The following is a 26847-nucleotide window of genomic DNA, read 5'->3' as shown; positions in this document are numbered from 1 at the left end:
AGCTTTGATCAGCCATTTTGGCACTGAAACGAATGGTGGAAGGAATTTCAAAAGAAAATTTTATTTACATATCTACAGGTTGTACAAGTTGTACACCGGCATTCATACTATATAACTGAAACATGATTCGAGAAAGAAATTTACACTTGAAAAAATTACAGAAGTTTATGCTTCTCTGTAATGTGAAATTAGAGTGCAGCTCTTCAGGTATGTTGATTTTGTGATATGCCGTGGTAGAGAATTTGAGAGAAATATATAAGTCAAAAATACATACTTACGGAGCTACTACACTAGGAAGTTTATTGTATTCGTTACGTGGTATATGTTATATGTTGTTATATATATATCTTTATATATATATATATATATATCTTTATATACATATATATATTTGATTTTTTTGGTTTGGTTTAGGGTAGGCCAGGGAGGACGAGGAGGGTACAGTGGGAGTCCCATAATGCAATGCGTGCAGTGTTTGTTTCAACGTGAAACGTTTTTGGCTAGTTGCTCCGGATCTCGTGAAGCTATGGCTTGTGATGTCACATGACGTCAGTTTCTCGGCTAAATTTAGTTGGAAAATTGATGCCACATGACCTCAACACCAATTCAGTTTCCTCGCTAAATTTAGCAGGGAAGATGGCGACACATGACTTTGTGTCACGTCACTTACAAACAAATTCAGTTTCGCCGCCAGATTTAGCAGGAAAATAGACGTCAGGTGACATCAACACCATTTCTGTTTCCCCGCTAAATTTAGCGAGAAAAATGATGTCACATGACTTCATGTCACATGATGTAAACACAAAGTCGGTTTCCCCGCAAAATTTAGCGGGAAAACTGACGCCACATGACCTCAACACCAATTCGATTCCCAGCAGGGAAACTGATTTGGTGTTGAGGTCATGCGACGTCAGTTTTGCTGCTATGTTTAGCGGGAAAACTGAATGCGCAGTGTTGTTTAATGGGACATCACAGACCTACAAACCAATTTAGTTTTTTCGCTAAATTTAGCGGGGAATTGAATTGGAGTATAGGTCTGCGACGTCCCATAATGCAACGTGCATGGTTATGCCGACGCAGCTATATGTGGAAACGGGCACCCAAGAGCTGCACTCTAAAATGGAACGTGGGCCACACTGGCTTTGATTCGAGGTGGTTCACTTGAACGCAGTGGAGTTTCGACTCCTAATCAGCAAAATAGAGTGGTGGGGGGCAGTAGCAAGTATACAAAGGGCCATACAAAAAAAAAAAAGAAACAAAAAAAAAAAAGAGACACAACCGAGTGGTGCAGACATTTAAAAAGGGGCGATGAGGGCAAAACTAGTTTTAAGACTTCGAGGGGAGACGTCCAAGGATTGGACGATCCTCCCCTCAACACACCTTTCTCAAGTCCGGCGCACGAGATGTCTCACGTCCAGAGGTGCCCGAGCGCGACATGCTGATGCGACACCTCTTGCCTTGGCGGTCCAAGGGAGTGGCTCCGTCACCGTCAGCCTCCGACGTCGAGGACTCGGAGCTGTCCACTGGTGTCACGGAGGCCTCGAGGGGGATCTGCCGAGCCACACCCACCGCATTTGCCGACGAGGTTGACGCACTGGCCATCAACTCTGCGCTCACCGGCGACTCATCTTGCGCAGGCTCGTTGATGACTAACGACCCGCTGTCCGAGGCGCCATTGACGGTGTCCACTTGGGCACCTAGGTCGACCTAGGGTGCCTTTGACACCTCGGGGCGGGCTGCCTCGGTGTGCACAAGAAGTCTGGCTTGGGGGGCGCCACTTGCTTCTCCACGGTCGGCGGTGTGCCCGCCGCTGTCACATGGGCCACGGGTTTGGGAGGACCCACCGCTTGAGCTACTGCTGAGTGGCCCCTGCATTGCATGCAGTCCGTCATGGCGTGGTTGTGGCCCCAGCGCTTGCACGGAGCGGTGCAGCCCTCGGTGCTGTGGCCAAAGATTCTACAGCGGTTGCAACTCGGCGTGCTGCATGCCGTTCCGAAGTGGCCCTTCTGGCTGCAGCGGGCACAGACTCGCCGCATGCCCCGGTACTTGCACATGACGCGGTGCCCTGCAGCGACATTGATGAAGTTGGACACCACTTTCGTCATTTCCAAGCAGACGACCCTTGAGCCGGTGAACAAGGTGAGACGGTCCTTGCACACCAAGTGAGAGACCCCGGGATCTTGCCGTAAGACCTGAGGAGTGCTTGAAGGGTGTCGTCCAAGATGTATGGTGGAAGTCGGAAAACCGACATGTAAATGGCACCAGGGCCCCACCTGTTCCAGTGGGACCATGACTTTACCCAGCAGCAGGTTGTCCTGCACTACCAACTTCTCGGCCGCCTCAGTGGAGAAAAATGCAGCGAGGAACTTGCTGCCTCTGTCGTGCTGAAGATGCGTCTAACCACCCTCTCCAACAAGGGCTTACAGTGCGCCGATCTAGTCGACTGGAACCTCCGACGGAGCCGAGAACAGGAAAGACTGGGCCTTCGACGGTGTAGGAACGATCTTGACGGACGGCAGAGGTGGTGGCCACAGTGATGATAGTGGACGTGGGCCACAGGCATGTGATTCACAACAGTACACTTGCTCGGAAAGTGCCAATGCCGACCCCGTCTCCCAAGTGGACGCGCCGCAAATTACCACCAAAGTTAGGACGCGCCCAAGTCAGGACACGCTACATGAAATCACTGGTGAGACATGGTTGTATAAAAACAATATTAATTGTGCCACAATACCTGTAAACTAAAATTTTATGCAAACGTCATGCTCCTGTCATCCTCTACTAATCTCCAACAAAAATTTCCACAAAAATAGCTTTTTCCGTTTGTTCTTATGCAAAAACATGCTTTCTGAATGCTCATGATGACCACAGTAGTAAAGAAAAAAAATTGAGCCGTCATCTTGGCACATCGAGTCTGGGAGTTTCGATACTGTGGGAACATTCAGTGACTCTAGTCTCCACAAGTGCTGATATGCCTTCTACAAGGGTATCCTCAAAACCACAAAACTTAACTAAATTTTTTTTTTGTTATTGTTTTTAGGTTTAAGTCACTTGATCTGAAGTCTTCAATTCATTTGAGAAAATTGCAGCCTCCCTAGGGACAGCAGACACACGTTTTACACAAGCAAGTCAAAAGAAATTTTTCCTTTTTTTTTTCTTTTCCTTCGATAAAATGAAACATATCTTCATATCTATCATGGTTGGCCTTCGTAATCAAAGTCAGCATTTGTAAGCCATCAAGGCAAAGATTTCCAACTAAACATTTGCGGACAATGCTGGTATCTTAAGGTCTATTTCCAGCCTCCGCTATTATGCAAGTGACCAATGGTTCACCAATCTCGCACGTTTGAATGCAGCTGCTCAGGTGTGACAGACTCGAAAAGAGCCCGGGACGCCGGAAGAATACGTGAGGCCTTTTCGTCGCCCCACGTTTGAACGTGCTCGGGGCCAAATGCTTCAAGCAAAGCCGTTAAGATGTCTGCAGCACTTGCGACAGCTCCTGCCCGTGCGTCTGAATGTGCCGGTTCAGGTTACTGCTGTTGATGAAGGTCTTGAAGCAGAGCTGGCACTCAAACGGCTTCTCTCTTGTGTGCTGCCGGGTGTGACTGGTGAGCGCCGACTTAAACGTAAACGCCTTGGGACAGTGCTCACACTGGAACGGCTTCTCCCCCGTGTGTATCCTTATGTGGCTCGTGCACTCCCATTTGTTGTAGAAGGTCTTCTCGCACACATAGCATGCGTGTGGCTTGGTCTCGCGGTGCCGTCTAGCGTGGCTCTGCAGGGTGGACAGCGAGCCGTACGACTTAAGGCATTGACGGCACTGAAACGGCCGCTCCCCGGTGTGAGAGCGCTCGTGGTCCCGCAGGGCGCGCTTGCGCCGGAACCCTGCTGGGCACACCGGGCACTTGAAGGGCCGCTCGCCCGTGTGGACCATGGTGTGCTGAATCCAGTTGTCCTTCCTGGGGAAGACACGGGGGCAGTGCTGGCAACGGAACTGGGGCTCCACGTGGGTGGGCAGGTGGGCCGCCATGGAGCGTGGCTCCTCGCTGCCATACTTGCAGAAGCAGCACTTAAACCGAAGATTCTTCCTGGCCTTCGGCGTGAGGTTCGTCTCCTCCAAGCCTGCATGTCCGTCGTCGTCTGTATTCAAAGAAAGCGGAAGGTGCGGATGCTTCAGGCACTCATCTAAACGTCGGCCTAATTCCCAGGCGAACATTGGCCCACTGGCAGCTGGATTACGGAGCTGGTTTCAGCTGGAAACGAGACAGTCCAGCTGAATCTATCTAAGACCACTTTCATAATCCAGCTGAAAGTGAAGTGATTTTCACCTGAGAATTCAATGCAAATGTTTCTTTTCTGTTAATCGCATGAAAGAACGAAAGAAAATGCAAAGTAGCTTCCAAGGTGTCTCACTCCAGTCCTGAGGAAACAAACTCGCGCCCTCCTCCATTTCTCTTTTGTGACAGACCCCAGAGGACTAGTCATCCCAGCCAGTCCAGCAGTACGAACGTATCACATAACCTTGCACACCGCACATCGCTGCGCCGCTCCCGAAGGTCATGTGACAATCACAGGGTGCTGGATTGGCTCCGATGGCTCATAGCATCCTCTATGGTCCATCTTAAGTTGAAACTGAGAGTAGAGGTGAGGCACTCTTAAATAAAAACAACTGCTGCACTGATGGAAGCGGCATTGGAAATTTTGTGGCAGCTTTTGTGGCCAGCAAAATGTTGGTTCAGAGCAGCCACTGATGCTTGTGGAGCAGACGTCAAAATCTGTTGGCATGTCGCTTGAAACTTAAAATGTGATTGAATGGCTAAATGAGTTCACATCTGAAAATAATCGAGGGTTCCTCTTTCATACTGAAACGTATGACTTATTATCGTGTGTAGTAAGAACAGGTGAGACAAAAATAATCACACAACCTTCTTTTTAGAAATAAGGCTGAGGTCAGAGTAGGTTCCATTCACAGTGGGTGTTAAAGAATGGATAAAAATAGAGCATATTGCAACACTTCAGCACCAATAAAGCCTCTCGCTCTTTTCTCCTTTTACACTTCATAGTTAATCTAGCCTGTAAATATAATTCCCGTAAAATGCCGGCAAAAAATCAGACTGTCCGCTGAAACTATCAATAAATATACGTCCCCCTAAGCATCATCAAGACCGAACTAAAGATTCTAATATTGTAAACCGCAAAATCAGCCGCCCACAAATAATATAAAAATCCACATTTGCATATTAAAATTGACACTGCGCTTTAGCAGCGTTGAAAGCAGAGTCGAGTTGAAGTCCACTGTCCTTTCGATCGACTGCTGCATGGAAACTGCAGCAGTCGATCGTTGCAGCCACGCCATGGAGGCATGAGGCACGCACTATAATCAAGTGATATCACCATGAATAAAAGACCCTGGATCTGTCTCATTACAACAGCCACTCACTATTTCACAAATTTCTCTCGCGACTTTACATTCCTGATATCGCCGACATCCTCTGTAAATTTAGAAAATGACGGGGCCAGTGCGGTTCAAGAGCAATATTTACACTTCGCTTCATCTGGAGTCAAAGTGCAGGCGACGCTACGGGTAAATGGGACCGACCAAGCAGCGTCGAAAATACAACATTATGGCATTCTTCGTCTATCTGTACGGTCTCTTTTATTGGCTACACCAATCAAATACTGCGCATTCCCCTAGACTTGCGCTTTTAGTATGTGTGTTCACGGCTATATGTGTTTGAGCCCTTGACTATGCTTTGACCTAAGGCTAAACAAACTATACTGGTGGGTAGAGATGCGGTGAAATACATATTTGTACCATTTTCGTTTCCCTCTACTTCTCAGAATATTCGAACCGACCAATAATAAAATAATGTCATTTTTTGCCGTGTTCAAGCTTACTTCGGCACAGGTGTGGCACACTTCTTAGCGAAAATTGCACTTTGGTGCAAGGTGTAGCAAACCTTGGTTGATGACACAATTTGGCACTAATGGCACGGCAGTTCCATCGCTGCTGCCATGACAACATTTCTCAACTCACCTCCCTTCCTCAAGCCTTCTCGAGATAAGATTGTCAGCTATGCAACATTTGCAACACCATTTAGATGATTATTAATAATACTGTCAAAGTTAAACAGTCAGGGCATGGGCAAGCTGTCTTTAGACTAAGATTGAGTCACTAGAAAGCGATGCCCAGGGTACCGACACTATTTTCCCCCATTATCCACCACTGCCACAACGGTCATTCATCCAATCCCAACACACGACCTTTGCTCACTTGACAGCAGCGCTGCCAGTTTGGTGCCCAGAGCTGCACCGGCATCATTTGTGACAGTTAAGTTTCTAAAATGCGACTCTTGAGCGGCAGTGTCAGTAAACGGCTATAGTACCTCTGGTTGCGGAGGTGTTTTTGTGGGGTTTATTTTTCAACACAAATTTAGTGTCTTTTGGAGCCTATGCTTCATATCAGCAAAAAAACGGCATTTATGAAGATGAGAATGCAATGCAGCAGAGGAACTACCCGGCCTCCAAAGGATAATAGCACAACCCAAATACCTGAAAAACATCCAGACACCGATAAGAATGTGAAACAAGACGAGGAGTGTGGATCCCGTAGAGCAGGGGTACTCAAACTTTGTGGTCTCATGGAACCCTCCCCCCTCCCCCCCCCTCCATATTTGCCGACCGAAAAGCAACAGATACACAATTGTAGACAATTTTGCTTGTGTTGCTTCCCATATATCCCCACCATATCAATCGCGATGTCAGTACAAAGTGAGATGAAGGCACTTTGCATGGTCCTGCCGCGCAGCCAGCGGCATGGGGGAGGGGGGAAAGAGAGGGGGGTTGCATAATGGGTGTTTGCGGAACCCATGAGACCAGCTAATGGAACCCGTGTTCCCCGGAACCCAGTTTGAGAACCCCTGCCATAGGGTAAAGAAGTCTTACAGGCAGTTCAATAAGGGCCATGTTCCAGATCAATGAAAATAAAGCTATAGATGAAGGTTTCTTTTCATGAAGCTTGGTTTTATTTCTCTCACTCAAGGACAGCTCCTAATCTAGGTTTTTCGGTTTTCCTCGATTCCGAGAAACTCAACTTGCGGGTTACTTTTTGAAGTTTATTGGTACATACCGGAAACTTGGGACCCTACATCCATGGCCTTTCCAGACACTATAAAAAGTACCTACATTTTTGTTGACTCACAGCCCAAGCAGCAACCACAGCTATTAATTTATCTACAAATTTTCCGATGAATGATCAATATAAAAAAGACTAACCGTACACGGCCCACCACAGCGATATGTTCAGTGAGTTCTACGGTGGCGGCCTTCAGCGGCAAGGTATGACGATCCCCGGACGTTTCCCATAGGGTCGTCGTGGCTGGAAAACTTCTCCACTGGCCGTCGCAGTATCACATGACATCACATGGCATTATGGTTAGTGTGCACTATGATTTTACACAGCGTGTGTGTGTGCAGCAATGTGAAGAGCCTCGGCTGCCACCGCGGTTCTTTTGTCTTTTATGTAACGGAACATCCCAAGATACTTCCGCACAAAAGGTATCCTGGGGTACAAATATATATATACATACAGAGGAGCAATTTTTTCAAACGGTAGTAGGTGTGGTTTGCGGCGAATGCAAATGATGTGCTCCTCGTGTTCCTCTCTACGTGAGTTAATGCACCTCTTTTCCCCTCAAACTCTTCATCCCTTCAGAGCCACCATCCCAAATGCCGCTACACAAATATTATCGGCCCCAGTGAATCACACTGGAGGCCCATCATTGCTTGCCAAGCATTACAAAGGGCGTCTGTCCAAAATGAACCTCGTTTTTCCACGCAAGTCCGTCTCAAGCTGTCAGCTTAAGTGCATCCGAGTCACCCAGTTTGGAGAGATTCGACAATGGAGCCGGACTTGTCCGCACTAAGGCACCCTTCGTCGCCAGTGACTTTAGTCTCCATTGAACTTGTGGCAACATAAGAGGACCATCACACAAATTTCCTACACTGTCCATTATAGTGACCACCCGTCTGTGCCACTCGCGCGACTGACCCACATTGAGGGCTTGTATCCCGCGTCCCACAAGAAATTCCCAAAACTTCAAAATGTCATGGATTTCATACTGTCGTAGAATTCACTCTGGAACTCATGGTGCTGTCAAACAACGAGGCACGGAGATACGTGGATGTCGCTGGTAATCCTGTGAATCACAATGGTATGCCATTTGCTATCCAAGCATTGCGGGAAGCGACCATTGTTCTTGCAGGAGAACAGACGCGCATGCTCCGTTGTGCCTCTCCACTTGGTGGCAAAATATTGCAAGGAAAATTAAGTTTAAATATAAAATACAATAATTATTTTCAAATCGCTGCATCAATGTAAAAAAGTTGCTGTAATTTTCTTTTTTTTTTTTTTTTTTTTTTTTTTTTTTAGTGAAGACAGCCCACAAGGCAAAAAGCCTGCAACTCACAATGGTCGAAAAAGACCATAATGTTAAAAATTTGTGTAGGACCATGTTGATAAAAGTAAAGGCCCGTTGACATTCTTGCAACCGAGTATGACCGAGAAAGACGAGACCTGTTGAAACGTCTTAAAATTTCTTAGGATGAGGAACAACACTGGCATTCTGGCGCCATCTATGTAGTGACCCGGGAACTATATTTCACAAGAGCGAAGGTTTTGCGGGATTTCCGAGGTCAAATGTGCGTAATACCTATAAGAAAGGCTCATTTATAACGTTGACAAAAGTCAAAAGTTTTTCGAGCCAAGAAAGAAAGGATAATGCACAAGAGAAATAGAAAATATGCTGGATTGCCAAGTTTACACTGCTCCAGAGTAGATGGCGCCAGTCTGTCCTCTCGTTGTAAGAGGTTTCAAGGCACCCAGCTCTAAGAGGTCGCAAGACTGTGAACGGGCCTTAAAGGGGCCCTGCAATCATATTTAAGCGTCTACCTTTTTCGCAGTTTCCACGTCCCCTCGGGGTTCGGGCAAGCCAGCGGGCACGGAGAGAGTAACTAAATATCAGTGCGTCATATTTTAACCGGACGGCGCAGAAACTTCTTCCAACAACGGGGGCGACCCGCGGTGCCGAAAGCGTGCAAAATGTGACGTCTTTGGTCGTAGGCTTACTACTGGTCAGAGCCGCTAAAAGCTTCTTTTTTGTCGAAATACAAAATAAAAGTGGCGCAAACCGCTTCAATTATTTATAAATGTAGTTTTTGTTCACTATTTTGCATCAGAAAAGAAACAAATGCAATTTAGAAAGTGTGGAAACAAGAAATGACCCGTCGACATACCCTCCGCCAAGCAGCGGAAAAGGCAGCGCATACTAGAAAGGTGTAGTGGGATCAGGTGCCAACGAGCGGCCAGCGTAGAAAGGTCCCGGAAGTACACGGCGGCGCTGCGGTTGTACGGACTAAAGGATCCGACCGGTTCCGAGCGTTCCCAAGGCCTTCGGCAAGCAGCTTTGGCTTCTAGTTTGGCCTTTTGGCGGCATGGCAGCGCAAAGTGGCTCCCGTTCTGAACTTATCTTTACCCCGTGTTTGCTGTCGTTTGTGGCCAATGAAGTGTCATGCCGAATTAGTGTTTAATCGCGCAGCAAATGCAATGTGAGCCGCCCTGGCTGCCTGCTTCATGCAGCCTAGCCAGAACATGCTTTAGTGGCGCCCTCTCGAGCCGTTGACACAAAGTGCGGCAGCCGTGAGCGCTCGAGAGCTCACTACCCTTCATCTAGTTCACGGCCACTCAAGCAACCAAGGGCGTCATGAAGCAGGTTATCTTTTGCTTGTTTTTTGTAATTTTAATTTGCCTATAACTTTTAAAATAATGCGAAATTCGAGAAAGAAGAAAAGTTTTATTAAGTTACTACGTTCAGTGCGCTCAGGTTCAGTGCAAATTAAAAACCAGTAAAAAAAGACCTTGCAGAGCCCCTTTAAGCGTTGACAGGAAACAATAACCCAAAAAAAGATTTACTGTTTCTGATTTCCATTTGATGCACTGAGTTCTGCTACAGTCGATTTTATGTTTTCAACTTCGACAGAATAACACATTTGGCATAAAGGGAGTGAAAATTATTTGAGATTAATCGCTGCAATACAATTAGCAGGTATACAAACAGCACAGGATATTAAACGTGTTAGCAGAGCCTTGTTTGGTGGTGTGCGTGGTAATAAATTTCCTTTACCCCCCCCCCCACCCCCCCCCTGCCCCGCATGTCCCGCATTTCACTTGCAGGAAGGTGGTCACCCTACTGTCCATTATTAGTGGCTTCTACCTCTCCACTCGCCCCATTTCCAGCATTTGCTCTGCTAAAGTGGAGGGAGTGGAAGGCTTTGTGGATGGAGCTTATCCTGCTGTTCTTGCAAGTGACCTCTCTTTTACTAGATAACAGAAAGAATAAATGGAGAGGACGAAGGACGTCCTCTCTATGCTTTATTCTCTGTTACCTAGTAACCTTTACCAACATGCTCGTTAGGAATAGGACCTTTCCTTAAACCATCTTTTTTTTGTTGTTGCCTTTTTAATATATATATATATATATAGGGGATCGCAATATCTGAGGAGGTTACGGAGCAAATTTGGGGACCCTAGCTTGCACCAAAAAGGCAGCCTTCAGGTTATCCTATAAACCAGATGGTTAATTTTCGACAACAAACGTAACAGGATACCAAAGCTCGGTGGAGTGTTGGAATACAATCAACACATCAAAAACGTGTTTCACTTCAAAAATACAAATATGTTTTTTTCAAAATTATGTCTATAGACCTTTCCAATGGCAGTCTCGAACGAAGCAATTTACAGCGCGCGTCCTTGGTTTTCAGAGGGTATGTCAGTGTTGCCCCACTGCGCTGGGCTGTGGGTTTTCTCGTCAGTAGGCTGTGGTAGCCTGCGTAGGCACGATTCCGGACGCTGGTGGCGGCTAAATTGCCTCGTTTTATTTTTTTGTTTTGTGCTCTATGGTGAAGAGAATTTCTCGAGGTTTTTAAGAAAGCATCGCACTATTTGTGGGAACAAAAACAAACAAATGAAAGCCATTTTTGGTGAGTCCGTGCACGACAGAACATATGCAACTGAAATGAGTGTTTCATTTTATGTTGACTTTTTGTAGCACCATACACTCAGCCGTGTCAATCTACAAAGGTCTTAACTGTCTAAAATATTTGAACACACCACAAGATAGCCGAACTGCATGAGTATTCCCCGCTCACAGCATGAAATTCAACGAGTCTCATCAATCGAACAGCATATATTGTACGTACCCCACGGTGCTGCGTTATCTGAACAGGATTTGAGAAAGGTCTCCAATAATACAGCATATCCCATATACAGTGTTGACGATAGTCACTTATGACGACCGGACGGAATCCGGCTTGTCTTGGGGCCCGTTTCGAAGGCAGTGCTTTTTTACACAGCACCAAAACAAATGAATGAACGTGTCTAGTGAGTCGCCATACTTTGAACCATATCAGCTATTTCTCGCCAGGACCGGGAACATAGCTGGGAAGGCTTTTAGGAGATTATCTCAACGGAAATAATCCTCGAAAAACGTTGAACGGCCCGTGTCGCGAGCGGCTTGACGTTTGCTCTCTTCGTTCGTTTCCTGCGAAGGCCGAGCAGGCTACGAGCCCTGGTATTCATTGGTTCTCACAGTGGAAGATAACACAAAACATTTAATCATCCTGAACAGGCAAATAAAGTAAAAACTTTCAAGGAAAGCCGGTGAACTCCGAATGCACAATGCAGGTGGGGAGTCGCGCTGACTGGGTTTCCACAGATCAGGCAGGTGGCAGAAATTTCGAGTCGAAAAATGGCAGCGGCCAGAGACCTCTTTTTGGACAGGTCTATACAGTGATGCAGGCAATCGACACAGCAAGGAACCAGAAATTTTTTGTCTGCGATCTTTAAAAATATGAGGAGCTTCTGGTGAACCCGTTTCCAGTGATCTTTTTGACCATTGAACATGATTGCAACTTCAATGGTTACACCGTGGCCCACTGTTTGTTTGTTGCGTTGAACAGAGACTGGGGGGATAACTGGGAGAGGTGTGGGCCTCCTTTACGAGGCAAGTCGCTGACAAAACAAAAAGCAAACAAATTAGTTGTTAGTTTGTTTAGACAGCGGGAGTTCATAGTCTGCCAGAGTGTGGCGACATTGGAATGCATCATACTGCACGTCTGCGCTCAACCGACAAAAGAATTGCGGGCTGCAAAGCGAGAGACGGAGGAAAGCTTATATGCTCCGGTATCAAAAAGAGTTTGTTTCTAAAAATAGGTTGGCGTTCTGGACGTGGAAATAATATCCTCTGGTCGTGAAAATAAACGCGCCTTGTTTGTCAAAACAGCGTGTTGTTTCTGTGCAGGTATGCGGTGACCAAGAGGGAACCATCGTCAAATTTTTTCATTAATTATACACATCCCCTACGCCCAAGAGGGGTGTAGCACGATTGCCCTGCATGCAGAATCCGTGTCGCAAAAGCCCCGCATTATTAGCCTTACGTTTCGAAAACCACGCGTTCCATTACCCCATTCCGTATTCCCCACATGCCAAATGCCCCGTCTTCATCGCCCCCGTCCCATATTCATCTTCGCGCTTCAACCAGCATTGTTCCATGTCCTAACATAAGATGTTGACAATCTACAAAAGGTCTCTTCAGTGGTGCACTCTGCTGCCATGGAGGAAGCTCAAACTCAGAATTATGGACTTTATCTACATAAATGGATACAAATATTTTTAAAATGGAACCGGTATTTGGTGTTGTGATAAGTATGGCACCACGAGTCGAGGTAAACGCTTTTGACAGAACCCACTTCGCAGGAATTGGGAATCTGCACATGCTTCTGAGCAGACAAAAGCTTTGATTCAATGCTTGATAAAAGATATCTAGATGTTTTCGCAGTGACTGGCTTAACTCTTAACGTCACAAGACTTGAATGTGTATAGGGCACGCCTGAAGAAGGTAAAACATTATCCAGCTATTCGTTTTTTTGAGTCCCGGGTGTGGCCTAATTACGTTACACAAGTTTGCGTGCACATGTTACACAATTTTAAGGGATACGCGTCATGGGCCTCTCAAACTGGGGCTTTTGAAAGCGGGGCGAAAAGGGCGGGGTGTTTGCCGCGGGGCATTTGACACGGGGCTTTTAACATCGGGTGCATTCGTGCACTCCTCCCCCCTCCCCCTCCTCTCCTCTCCTCTCCTCTCCTCTCCCCCCCCCCCCCCCCCCCCCCCGCACACACACACGCCACCCCACCCCTAAGAGGTCCTCAAAACAAGCCGCGGAACAAATGAGGAACTGTCATTTATCTACTGTCAATTTCGTCGCAGGAGTCAAGAGACCGAATGCCCCGGAGAATCGGAACTGACCACAGATATAACACATACGCTGTCTTCCTCTGTTCCTTCGTTAGGGTGTATCAACAAATAGAAGTGAATACGACAGCAGAATGCTTTGTTTACAAACTGACGCTTACCTCGCCCCGTGAACTCGATCGCATTCATTTGGATTGTCGTCTGCGTCGCACGGAAGCGGCTCTCAAACAAGTTGAAGTCCGAAAATTGTGGCGGAGGCAAGGCTCTCAGAACTTCCAAGTCATTCAGGAACACTCGCGAAAGTGAAATGCAGAGCTTCGGCTCTTGGTCTCACAGCGACAAAGGTTGGGGCGCCCGGAACGCTGGCCTAATCCGTCGCTCCCTCCTATAATCCTGTCTAATCCCATCGACCGCCATCGAAAGAATTTATTGGATCGTCTCGGCTTGTTGTGTCAATTGAGCCGGCATGTTGTGTTGCATAAAAATAAAACATTATTTTATAACAATTCCATCGATCTAATGACCAAAATTCGTCATTTACGTGAGAGAAATGTTATTTTATCGTGATTGTTTAGGTTTTTTTTAGTTGTTTCAGCTATGTTTCAGTGTCCATTTGGAATGCATTCCAACTTTGCAACATCCGGCTCTCAACAAACGTCTCGGTTTCGGTTTCGATGTTTGCCGCTTGTTTGTGCGCTTTGCATTCCTAAAGAAAACGTATCCCTGCATCTTTCTGGAAATAAAACAAGCTCCGTGAGTGAAGTGACCCACCCAATGGAAATTAACGAAGGAACACAGACAGTGCAGGCGAGCTAGTAGAAGTTTATCCAAACGCTTATGCACTTCGCCTGTGGGCTTGTCAGTCAGCGCGCCACGCCCGTTTGGTACTCTAGTTTGGTGTAAATAATAAAAATAATGTGTATTATTATTATTATTATTTATCTATCTACTTCAGGCCCAGGAAAGCCACGACACAGCAGAAAGACTGGAGCCCATACCATGCAGGCCTGGTGCGGTGGGTGAGAAGCACTGCCTCAATAAAAACCAAATTGGAGAGAAAAAAAGAAAAAAAGAAAACCTTGAACTGCTTTATTTATGGACACGAACAGCCACCTAAAGGCAGCCAATAGCCCTCTTGCAAAATCGTAGCGATCCTAGCATCTAGAGTAGCCGGAGCGGCTAGAGCCAAGCATCTTGGAAACAGTTTCGGTTTCGATTTCCCAAGCTCACTTCACGACATCCCGTTACAACCAAACAGTGCTTCCATTTTGAAATATGACTAAATTAATTATACTGTACGTGCTGCAGTGCTAGAGTTTGCGCAGATGTAGAGGGGTGTCCAAACAGGATCCGTTAGAACGCGTGAAGGGGTGTCCAAACAGGACACTACAAAACGCAAGACCCCGACAAATCGTGACAATTGAAGCGGACGCGCCCGCTTCCATTTTCACGATTTGTCGGAGTCGTGCGCTTTGTAGTGTCCCGTTTGGACACCCCTTGAGGTGACACTTCGCTATATGAAGTGAAAGCAGAAGTCCGGCCGTCCGTCTTGTTTGGACATTCGCCGAGCAAAAATAACGGCCTTTCCTCCTCGTCTCCTCTACTTTTCTGTGACCTCGGTCCCTCGGTGCTCGTCAGACTTGACGTCACACGGCACCTGCCAATGGTTTGCCCGCTGCCTGTCCATCTGTTCTTACGCGCCCTCGTAACCTTCCCGTTTTCGGTACTTGGACAGTAACGGAGTCCTTGAGCGGCTACTAGGATGAGGGGCTGATGTTGCGGTTGAAGAGGGCTAAGAAGACTAGGCCTAGCAGCGGTCATCACCGCTGAATTCAAAGTCGTGGGTTATCTAAGGCACACATGCAATATTAAAAATAGAAAGGAGTACACTTGGTGGGGTTCGTATTCAACTCGATAAACTTTCAGAAATTTATTTTAATTGCCATTTTTTGCTATCTCCGTGGGAGTTCCTCAGTTACCTTGGAAAAAAAAAAAGACACAAACACATTGAAAAAGTGCCAACGGGAATGGGAAATCGTGATCGCCTCGCTATAGCCGCTATTTCGTTATAACCGATTTCGTTGTAAACGGTCGCGGCGCTAGTTCTCTGAGGATTAGAGTCGACCAATAAAACTTTTTTTTTTAGCTTTAAGCTTATTTTGGCGCAGGTGTAACGCATTTCTTAACAAAAATGGCATTTTGGCACAAGACGTAACAGACTTGTTCATGGTGCAATTTGCACAGTACTTTAATCATTGAAGAAGTCTATTCTGGCCAGTTTTCGGGTGGAAAGAAAATGAATTTAGAGCCGCATATTATGTTCTGGGTAGTTGGGCTCTTATAGGTCATGTTCGAATAAAAACCTCGGCGACAATAAATACCTAATTATCCGTGAGCCGAGAGTCGTGCTGCACTCTGGAGTGCTAGCCAGGCCACCAGAAAGGTACAAGACGCAGCCAGTGCTCCTCGCTAACGCTAGGCAAGTCCTTAACGGCCGCTGGAGGCCCGTGTTTGAACGGGCTCTCACGAAGATGAACGGGTGCTATGCGAGCGAGCGATTTTATTTTCATGCGGTGCCGAGGTGCACTATTTCATCAATGGTGCAACGGAAACCATGTCCTTTCCTTCCGTGGCCGAAGAGGTCCTATAATGCAACGTGAGCAATGTTGCATGCAGGGATTTCTGGAAGTAGTGCAACTAAATGCTAAAGACATGTCCGCAGCACTTGCCTTCAGTGTCCTAGCCTGTCAAAAGTTGAGATGGCCACACCGAGACACCTTGGCTATGCAATTTTCACTGCTTGTAGCACATCTAAAAATAAGTTACTACTTGATCAACTATAAATTCATAATTGACACTGAAGTTAAATTTGCTGGGTGGAGCTTTGAACGAGAAGTTTGTCTGCCCCCAGGGGCATCCAATGTCTACGAGACTTTTTTTTTTTTTTTTTTTTCTATGCACAGCCCAAAACATCAAGTTCTTGTTTATTTGATTGATTGCATCATACATCTGGTACCCCTTCACTATGCCCACCATATTAAGGTGCTCGAAAGTGATAGACCTACCATAAAATCATGCATCCTCTCACCTTTTCCCAGTGCTGCTTAATTCAAAATAAGGCAATTCTTATGTGCTCTCATAACTAGTATTCCTTGGTAATGTGTTCAGGCATATTTCTGGCCGTATATAGGAAAAACAAATTCGGTATTCTCGAAGAATACCGAATAAGGAATGCTCCAGTGCACACATTCTAGAATGTGAATCCTAAACATTCATTTTGGACCCCACGCAAGTTCTGCTACAAAATGTTTTAGATTACCGTAATTTTTTGTGTATTGCATTACCACGGTAAGGTCTCATTAATACCCAAACCTAGTTAATATGAATACCCCGATATATATATATTTAATGTTCTTGAGCACAAACTGGGTAAAACATGCATTACCGCCTTGTTATCATGAACAATTCAAGTTATAAATGCTTTTTTGGTCGAGGTGTCCGTATCAACGAGACATTACCGTACATTACGCCCGCTGTAGCGTCCAGGTCACCCATCCGTGAAACCAGTAGTTCATAGAACACCTAAACAAGGTAATATCGAAAGCAAAGTTCGACTACACATTTATTGTTCCTCAATGTCCCCTAAAGGCCTCCCGACAAATACAGCACAGCACGAAGTCAGTACTGGAAATTTCACTGACCTGAGCACTGATGCAGCAGTGCTGGCTTTGCGCTGCACCAGTGTACGGTGCTGTTACAACGAAGCATCACTACTAATAATGTTCAAGACAGCACTAAGTCTATAGTGTTTATTAAGTACCGAGATAGCACTGCATTGCTTATGTGAACTGGCCTTAGCGTGACTAAGAGAATGTTTGATGCGAGACAACACATTGATATGGCCGTTCGACAAAACCTTTTTGTGAGTCACAGAGCTCATTCAAGTCCAGAACTTGAGGCTTGCTGCACCGAAGGGTTTATTGTTAATGCTGCCTCCTAACCGAAGAAAAACTCCAACTAAACTTTGAGATGCGGACACCGCTGCTAAAACTAATGCCAAATAAACAAGTACCTTAGGACACTGGCTTTTCAAACCTCCCCACAAAAGTCTCCACCCTTTCCACTTTAGCAGAGAGATCACTGGAGAGGAAGTGAGTGGAGATCAGCAGAAAGCTCCGCGGGAGGAGCTTGTATAACTTTTATTAACCCGAAACAAATTATGAAAGCCCAGGGTTTCAGAGAGCTCCTAAATTTCCTCGGCTGACCCTCCCCCCTAAGTGAACCTTCAGTTTAAGTACTGTTCTATTAGGTCTCAGCCATCCATAGATGCACATGTATCAGTCAAACACTCCCTAATGTGTGCATTGCCGTTTATAAGGCCTGTAGGCTTCTGCACTGAATTATTGCATCAGTGCCGAGAAAAGGAGGGGTCTCGTGGCTAATGATCGAGAGATTTTCACTCCTTGAGACCGAAAAGTTTGAGAACCCCTGCCTTATGTCACTGGCCCTGCTAAGGCCTTTTGTCCATGCACTTTTAACTGCAGGTTAGTGATTTAGAGCACTGTGGGTTCTCGTAAGGCTTCGCATGTGCATTCAATGTGCCGAAGAGGGTGGATTTCTGAACAAATGATTTACAAACTTCCTGGCACTTAAAAGGCCCGTCCGCGATGTGTGTCCTCGTGTGCCAGGCTGGGCCGGCCCCATTTGAGATAAGGCCATCAAATTAGTGGCACACTCAGAAGGCCTTTGACGTGCATGCCTTCGGACGCGTAACTCGGTGCACACTGTAGACTGAACGACATGGAACAGAGGTGGCACTTGCACTGCGTCTCCCTAGCATACTTACGAGCGCGACTGCCAAAGTCTGTTGTTTGTGAACAATGCTGCAGGACATGTTGGACACGCAAAAGATGCTCCACTGTTGTGAGTCACGGTGGTTTTGAGTCACGGTGGGTTGACTCCAGTTTCGCCTTCTCGGAAAAGGGCCCACGCAGTGCGGGCGCCAAGATAGTTAATTGATCTCCAGAATGGGCGATGAGGTGGCCGATTATGCCACGCTGATCCCTCGAAGCATGGCCGCAGAAACAGCAGCTGAACCAGGTGTCCTCAACGGTTTTTGTAAGATGGCTTGTCTCTTTCGAAGTCTGGCATCCAAGGCCTAAAACAAATACAACCTTCTATTGTAATATGACAAAAACTGCCATACTCTCCACTCTATAAGACGCACCCCCTTCTAAATGTTTTTCTCTCTTAAAGTTTACTATATTGTATGCATCCCACTTCTTTGTAAGGTTAGTGCAACAAGATAGCAACTGTAACTAGGCATATATGTATGGTGATTGTGATATGTTAACAAGTAGGAACCAGTTGCAATATTCCTGCCACCGAAACAAACAAGAAATATAACCCTTGTGAATATATCAAATCGTAGCTCGTCCCACAGTTTCAAAAATTATCGCCTGGCTTGTACTCTCAGAATGCGGGCACACTTACTAAAGTTGAAGCCTGGGCGAGTAGGTATGACATACTTAAAAGGTTAAAACAGCGCAAAAAACGACGGACAGGGTAAAGAAGGACACGGACAGAGCGCTCTGTCCGTGTCCTTCTTTACCCTGTTTGTTGTGTTTTTGCGCTGTTTTAACCTTTTAGGTAGGGCACACTTAACTGCAGTTATGCCAGGCTGCAGTTACCATTCTATACTTATGAACAACGTCCTCTGATTATGCAGTCAAAGATACGGGCACGTGTGCGGTTGCGCATCTTAGCGCCCTTTAAAGCTGCACACGTGCACTCTTTGATTCTTCCAAAATAGCTGTCCGGAAGTATAGCATGATAACTGTGGTGAAGCATAGCTGAAGCCAAGTGTGCCCGTGTAACCAGGGTATTAGACTTTTTGTCAAAAGCAATGAAGTTGATAGCACAGTGATGGGGCTTCTAAGGACCACTTCAGACGGGGCAACTTTTTCAGCAATTTTGGGGTTACTGGTGGTTGTTCCCTAACTTTCCCTAGATTGACACGAAATGCTGAGACCAAGTCTGGCTCGAAACAAGCGAGCAACTCGGAGCAATTTGAAGACGTTTGAAGTGGCAGCATAAATCGGGGGCGCAATATTTTCACGCGATACCCCGTGCCAGTGATGATGACATCTAAATTGTTGGTTTTGGTTTGAAATTGATTATTTTTTGGAAATAAACCATTTCAGAAAGATGAGTTAGTATCCCCAATTCCATTTAAATGTATAAGAATATGCTTGTAGCACGTAACAGTGTGTCTAAATAGTGCAAGAAAAATCAAATTTAATGGTGATGATAGCAAATTGCAGCAAATGGTTGCTGCGTGTGAATGAGGGCAGCCCGCTTTGCTGGTTTGGGACATCAAGTTGCTGTGAGAAATCGCCCCGTCTGAAGCGGGTCTAATGACCGGTACTTTCTGTAGGAATTCAGCAGAGAAAATTCCCGCTAAATGTAGCGGGGAAATTGCTCCGTCACATCACATCACATGTTGTCACGTCACATCACATCCGACGTCACGTGGCAACATAATCTGACACAATGCTGCGACATCGTCACAGCACGTAACATAACGGTGATGTCATGTGACGTGGGGACTTTAAACTGTAGAGTTTCTCATATTATAAAATGAGCGGGGAAAAGAGCAACTTTTTCGTGAGGGTTTATAACCCGGAGTGTGCAAATTACCCGATGTACTTTTATAATACTCTTTTCCCAAAAAATTGAGGCTATTTGTGAGGAACACAAGAATATGCTGAGCAATATTCACACATAAAGAGATAAATTAGGGATGGTTTTTAAAACTAGCTTCTACCATTTATGGCATAGTAAATAGAATGGCCAGATTTACTGTGCTGGGTTCCTAAGTAATGCCAAATTAACACTGAACTAGAAATGGTAATTGAAAACGCAACCAAAAATATGTCAATTCGAAATACTTTGCAGACAAAATAAATACTTAGTAGACGAAATGGCGGACTGCCACAATATCAGGCATGTTTGAAAGGTTTTCTTACCCTTTCAAATGGTGCTGATGGCATGTTTGTAGCGCTATCAAAATGTGCACAGAATGTTAAAATCAGGAACATGATAGTCGCACTCGTTTACTCCGCAAAGCATGGAATTCAAGCATGCCTGTTGGCGGTGCATTTTTTGTTGTGGCATCTCTTTTACTGTCTTGGTATCGAGTGAGCCTTTGAACATGCTTCCCTCTTTGCCTGTGCATTGCCTGCTTACACTTTGAAGGCCCTGAGCTTTCACGTGCCTTCTAAGTAAGTTTGCCATAGTGATTTCCTTTTTTTAAACAATTCGACCTTTTCCCACCATTAGGTACGCCCTACAGTGGCTTCCCAATGCTCCCTTTGCATATCGCAGACGCATTAAACATGCGAGGGATTAAAAAGAGGGTCTTTTTCTATGCTCAAGCTGAAGTGGGGGAGATGCGCTCATTGTGCAACTGCATTCGGTACACGAGTAAATATGGTATTCCTTACTGTGATCCTCATATGCTCACCTTGTTCTGGATACGCTGGTGTCATCTTTTGAAGAAGTTTCTTCAACGGGTCCACGTCTTTGCTCAAGCACTGGTCACGCCACAGTCTGAACCAGTAGTACACTGATGACGGCAAGGGGTTGACAGCGCCATTGGCAAGCAGAGCGTAACCTCCCTCTTGCACCAAAAGTTTGCTCTCGTGCAGCCTGATCGCCTCAGCTGGACACATCCCGTTATGAAAGTAGTCCTGGAATGTGCGCTTAGTCTCAGTCAAAGGACGAAGGCGACGAGGTGCATCTGCAGGGTCCGTGCTGTGAGTGTGGCCTTCTTGGTGGATCAGCTTGATCACGGCAGGCAGTGGCATGTCTCCTCGTAACAACGGGTCCGTCTTCTTGGTGTTCTTGGTTATCTTCTTGATTTTGATGTCGATTTTGGCTGGGCAGTCTGCGCCGGGGTTCCCCCGCACCTTACTTCGCTTGCGTTGGCTGCACCTCCATGTCTTATGAAACACCATTCTGCAACAAGAAATGTCAGCCTTACTGTAGCAGTAGGACGAACAAGTTACTATATGAAACAGTTGTAGTCTAGAAAAGTTAAAGGGGCCTGCCAATGATTTGTAAACCAGTTTGAGATACTCACTTAGACTAACCCCACTGATAGTAGGTGCATGCATTATACATAGCTGCATACATACATCAAACTATTAAAAAATCTCAATAAACGAACTGATTTCCTGAGAGTTGATTGTAGTTCTGGCACTGAGAAAGTGAAATTAACTGCTCTGGTCAAATTTATTCCGATTTTTGTGAGATGTAGTAGGACAAGGCATTGTAGCAAAGTTTGGTACAGCAACAGACCCCTTGTAAAACCATGCAGTGCAATCAACAGGCACCGAAAGGCAGGCCCTCTGGGAAACAGAGCGGGGAAGGGGAGGTAAGCGGCACGGCCACATGAAGGGCGCCTCGCCACCCCGTGGCCTTCCGGGATTTTTGCAAGGGGTCTACTACACCACTGACCTTACAATTAACACTTCAACGTTTCCATAATATGCTAGCAATCTGATTTAGACATGCTCAGGCAGACTGCTCCACTCTTTGAAGCTTGATCAAGGGGTGTGGCATCAAAAGTGTGGCATGAGAGGATAAAGATAAAGCAGCGTAACTAAATCCTTTTTCTTCCTCAATGCCTATGTATCACTGTAATACACACACATTACCTTTGGCATCTGTACGTTGATTTGATGAAGTCGACAATCCAAGATGTGTTTGTGCGGAGCCCATAGTCCTCCACCCACTGACCAGCGGCGACATCATCAGACAGGTTGGCGCGTAGGATTTCAACCTCACTCGATGGAGATTTATCGTCTGTGACAGACTCCATGGTCGTGAAGTTAGCAGGTCTGCACCCATAAATAAGAAGAGCCCACTCATAACATCCATTTATAGTGAAAGGGCAGACAATCATATTTTCTCCTTAATCAATGTCATTACATTAAAGTTAATATGACATACTGCATAAAACAAAGCTGTGCTAAGGGAAACAGCTATAATGCACTCCTGCTGGTGCAGAAAGCATGCTTAGCTACAAGACAGTAGAGGCTTGCAAACTCAGCAGAAGTGAAGAAAGCAAAGAGTGAAGAAAAAGTAAAAAAGAGAGTGATTTCTTTTGCCAAGACAAGATTAACCGTTCTGACAATTGTGAGGCAAATGTATCTCTAACCAGGGCCGTACCCAGAAAAATATTTCGGGGGGGGGGGGGGGGGGGGGGGGGGGGGGGGGGGTTTTCGGGGACAACGGCGGCCATTTTGAAAGTGTCTGTTGTCTTATTTTCGCCTATGAATCATGTGCATCGGTGGCATATAATGGAGAGTTACGGCGAACCGGAGAACCGGTCCCGGTTTGGTACCCGGTAGCCGACCGGCGCCACTGCGCGTGCGCAGAGGTGGAGATTAAAATCGGCTGGCTGCCAGTGCACCGACCAGGGCCGTACCCAGAAAAAAATTTCGGGGGGGGGGGGGGGTGGGGGGGGGGGGGTCAGAACCTTCTATCCCCACCCCCCCCCCCCCCCCCCCCCTGGTTACGGCCCTGTCTCTAACCAAGGAATATGGTGTAATGTCCAGAACGGACCAAGAGGATAGAGATGAACGCACCTGGGGTCGGTCGCACATGGCCGAAGAGTGCCTGCCCATCTCTTCAGGTGGAGTAAGTCGTAACAAAGGACCAGAGCTGAGAACAAGACAGGTACGGTTGAGGTACGAGGTAGGGATTAGGGTGCGCACAGAAGTCCCAGAGATTCCCGAGAAGACAAGGAACCAGGAGGACAGAGATGGACACACCTGGAGCTGATCCCACATGGGCCGAGGAGTGCCTGCCCGTCTCTTCAGGTGGTGAAAGTCATGATGAAGCCCAAAGCTGAGAACAAGGCAGACACAGTCAGTATCTGCCTTGTTTGCAGCACATGGTCAAGGAGGAAGGATGCACGGTATAGTCAAGGCTAAGCTTACGCTGTTATGTAGAATTAATGTTGCAGTGTGCCACCAGCTGGTGGATTAAAACTTGGGTTTGGGCGAGTTGGTTCATACTGATTTAAAAGGTTAAAAAGTGCCAACCATACAAGCACAGAAAGGCACAATAGCGCCTATCCTGTCATCTCTGGGCCTATATTGTACATGTCTTGTTTACATTTTTTAACCTTTTAAAACACCAGCTGTTGCCAACAGGCCAAAAGGAAAATGCAAGTGCTTTCCACGATCTATCGTCCTGCGTGCGAAAACAATTCGCGAGAGCAGAACGGCGCCGCAATTAGTCGACACACGTGCGGATCTAGCAACCAAAGTACGGCGGCTAGAAGTCTCATTGCTAGACGCCTGGTTTAAGAGAGGAAACTGTCACTGGTCAGCGTATCTCATTTAAAGGGGCTAGGTGTAACTTTAGTAGCTAACAGTTTAATGCGAGAAATACAGACCTGAATTCCTATCCTTCGGTGTAACAAGTAGCAAAATGCTTGAAATGAATTCGATACAGAAAAAACCCAGTGCTACCGAGATCATACTTGTAATGAAATGGGTAGCTTGGCATTGGGGACATATGGGAATAGATCAAATGAGGGAGTACAGGGGGATATGAGTTGGGCATCTTTCGAGAGTAGAGAAGCAATCAGTAAAGTAAACTTTGAACAGAGACTAGTTGAATTTGAGGATATGCAGTGGCGAGGGAAGGTGTACAAGTATCTATATAGACCAACACGCGGCCCTGACGTCACACAGCTGCGGTGGCGCTGTCGATGGCACTGCACATGCGCAAACGCTTCAGTTCACGCAAAATCGTTTTCTGAGCACACGCAGTGCCCACACCTGGTGTGGGCAAACGCCGGCTTGTTTGTAAACAGCGTGTCGGTCTATATCAGGGGTGGCCAAGCTGCGGCTCTTCGCGTGTTAAAGTAGGGTTTGTGGCTTCCTCCCCTAGCCCTCTTCCCCGGTCAGATGAGCACTTCCCCAAAAAAAGAAATGAAACGCATTTTAAATCGAAAGACAGGTTGCGGTTTGGCAGTTTCGTGCTACTGCTACCTTACGTACAATTTGGACTTGGATAGATTGAAATTAATTCGAGTTTTGTTTATTGTTCTTGAAAAAAGTTTGCCCCCCCCCCCCCCCCCCCTCCACAGCTCTTGGAAGTTCCGTGGTTTTGTTTGCGGGTCTTAGGCTGGGACAGCCTGGCCACCCCTGGTCTATATGAAAAGTCTAAACACTAAGTGGACAAACCGAACCCACAATGAGATGGGGCTGATCAGAGCATATCAGTAGAAAAGGGAGTAAAGGAAATGAGGAAATAGTGGGAAGAGAGAATGCAGAGAAATCAGCTTTAACAATATACATGGCACAAAAACAAGAAATAAAGAGGGTACAGCTGTATGATAATTCGGTAGGGAGCTCATTGCTGTTTGAAGCTAGAACAGGGGTACTAAGAACGAAAACATATAGGGCTAAATTCCAGGAAATAGACACTCTATGTGACGTGCAATCGCTGAAGGGAAACTATAGGTAATTAAACATGAGCAAGATACAAAGAAAGGGGGGACGTCCCCCCCTTTCTATGCATCTTCCTCATGTTTAATTACTGTTACCAACACGCTCGTTTTGTACTTACTTACTGAAACTACAGGATGTGTAATTGTAGGATGCACGGGGCTTTGTCCCACCCTCTTGGGGGGAGGGGATGACAAGGGATTTGGAGGGGGCACTGGGATTTGCAGACATGGAAGGACGAATGGATAGGGAAATAATTGTGGTAACTAAGAGGAGATTGGAAGACTGGTGGAAAAGATCTAGGGACAGGTGAAATTACAAATAAAAATAAGCAATAGTAACACTTTAACGGGGGAAAGGGAGGGGGGGGGGGGGGGGAGTTTTGTTCAAACAATTTATACAATTTTTTTAAAAAAGAAGAGATGACGAAATGTCAGGCTAGGTGGCGCAAGCTGCTGCCCGTTACAAATGGTATAGCCACTACCATCCATACATCCAGCTGTTTCCGCAATACACAGACTTTTCCCGCCTTCCTCCCTCAGCAACCATCGTGATATGTAGGAATCTTCAAAGTGACAGCTCTCAATTCGAACATAGATCGTCCCAACATACTTGTGCTAAAAGTAATTTTAAATGCCTTCTCCAGCATTGCAAAACTTTAAGTGTTTCAGAAGTGTTCCAAGTTGGGCGAGTTGGTATGAAGACATGGTGAAGAGAACAGCGCACAAAAAGGCAAGGACAGAGAGAAGGAACATGCACAACACACAGGCGCTAACTCGCAACTGAATTTGTACACAAAAGGAAGAAGACGACTTTCTGAAAGACACACAGGTCACGCAGTGTATGTCACATGCAACACAACACCATTTAACTACAATGTCTTTGCCTCATAGTCCGACCTAAAAGCAAGGTTTCGTTTGAAGCACTGTCACTGATGAGTGGCTAATGCAGCAGTCCCCCCAATGCGCTTCCAAGATTTCTCGAGCCGTCTTGTCTCGATAATGTCTAATTTTTGTTGTGCCTTTAGGAATTGGAGTAAACGAGCATGAATTGCAATGTACGGGAAGATGACCGCCCACCATAGATTTCAGTAAACAATCATGCTCGAGAAGGCTATTGTCCACGCACTGTACAGTTTGGCCCACATAGCCGAACTGGACGGTGCGTGGACGATCGCCTTCTCGAGCATGATCGTTCAGTGAAATCTACCGTGGGTGGTCATCTTCCTGTACATTGCAATTCATGCTCATGTTCTCTGATTCTTAAAAGGCACAACAATAATTGGACATTATCAAGACAAGACGATTCGCGAAATCTTGGAAGCGCAATGCATCAACAGCTAGGGGGACTGCTGCATTAGCCACCCATCAGTGACAGTGCTTCAAACCGAAACCTTGTTTTAGATCGGACTATGTGCCAGACATGGTAGTTAAATGGTGTTGTATCGAATGTGACACGCGCTGCGTGCCTTGCGTGTCTTTCAGAACGTCCTCTTCTTTGTTTTGCGTATAAATTTAGTTGCGAGTCAGCGCTTGTGTGTTATGTATGTTCCTTCTCTCTGTCCTTGTCTTTTTGTGCGCTGTTCTGTTCACCATATTAATGTTGACGTGATAGACGCCGCCACTTTCAACCTCGTTGGCGACCATCCAGTTTAACGGTTCAACTGAGGGAATTTCGGTTGTGCCAAACTGTCACAAACGAACCAGCGACCGTTAGCCGCACCCTAGCCAATTCAGATTGATCGAACTCATCGAACTGCTGTTATTTCATTGGCAGTTTAGGGCGCTCGTGTGATCAGGGTTATTGTTCAGGTGAGGAGTCTCAGTTAAAAGCATAAAACCGGACATACCTCACGCAATCAGTTTCAGCCGATTGAAGCGTAGTCAACTGTTAACCCCCGAACCCCCTCAGTTGCACCGGTTGCACGGTCGGACCAGAACAGGGGTGGAACCACAGTTTAGGATGGCGCCTCCCACTGTGGCGCCACCATCGAGTGAACAGCAGCGCTCGCG

General features: G+C 46.3%; 2 protein-coding genes across 2 annotated transcripts; both read right to left on the bottom strand.

Moving 5' to 3' along the window:
- Positions 1 to 989: 989 nt before the first annotated feature.
- On the bottom strand, positions 990 to 13748 carry LOC115317730 (gastrula zinc finger protein XlCGF49.1). Its single transcript, XM_029977431.4, has 2 exons — positions 13469 to 13748; positions 990 to 4140 (listed from the first exon to the last, which is right to left on the bottom strand). The coding sequence occupies exons 1-2, from the start codon at positions 13494 to 13496 to the stop codon at positions 3470 to 3472; spliced, it is 699 nt and encodes a 232-aa protein (XP_029833291.3). The 5' UTR covers positions 13497 to 13748; the 3' UTR covers positions 990 to 3469.
- A 3163-nt stretch (positions 13749 to 16911) lies between these two features.
- On the bottom strand, positions 16912 to 26812 carry LOC8033024. The gene is made up of 6 exons (XM_042286697.1): positions 26685 to 26812; positions 23147 to 23222; positions 22961 to 23036; positions 22028 to 22210; positions 20833 to 21326; positions 16912 to 18465 (listed from the first exon to the last, which is right to left on the bottom strand). Exons 4-6 carry the CDS (start codon positions 22189 to 22191, stop codon positions 18236 to 18238), a joined length of 888 nt encoding a protein of 295 aa, XP_042142631.1. The 5' UTR covers positions 22192 to 22210; positions 22961 to 23036; positions 23147 to 23222; positions 26685 to 26812; the 3' UTR covers positions 16912 to 18235.
- Positions 26813 to 26847: the final 35 nt, after the last annotated feature.

Source organism: Ixodes scapularis, unplaced genomic scaffold (assembly GCF_016920785.2).
Source record: "Ixodes scapularis isolate PalLabHiFi unplaced genomic scaffold, ASM1692078v2 PGA_scaffold8__174_contigs__length_109621045, whole genome shotgun sequence".
Classification (NCBI taxonomy): Eukaryota; Metazoa; Arthropoda; class Arachnida; order Ixodida; family Ixodidae; genus Ixodes; species Ixodes scapularis.
Note: the sequence above shows the minus strand (reverse complement) of the source record. Positions and strands in the feature narration are given on the sequence as shown.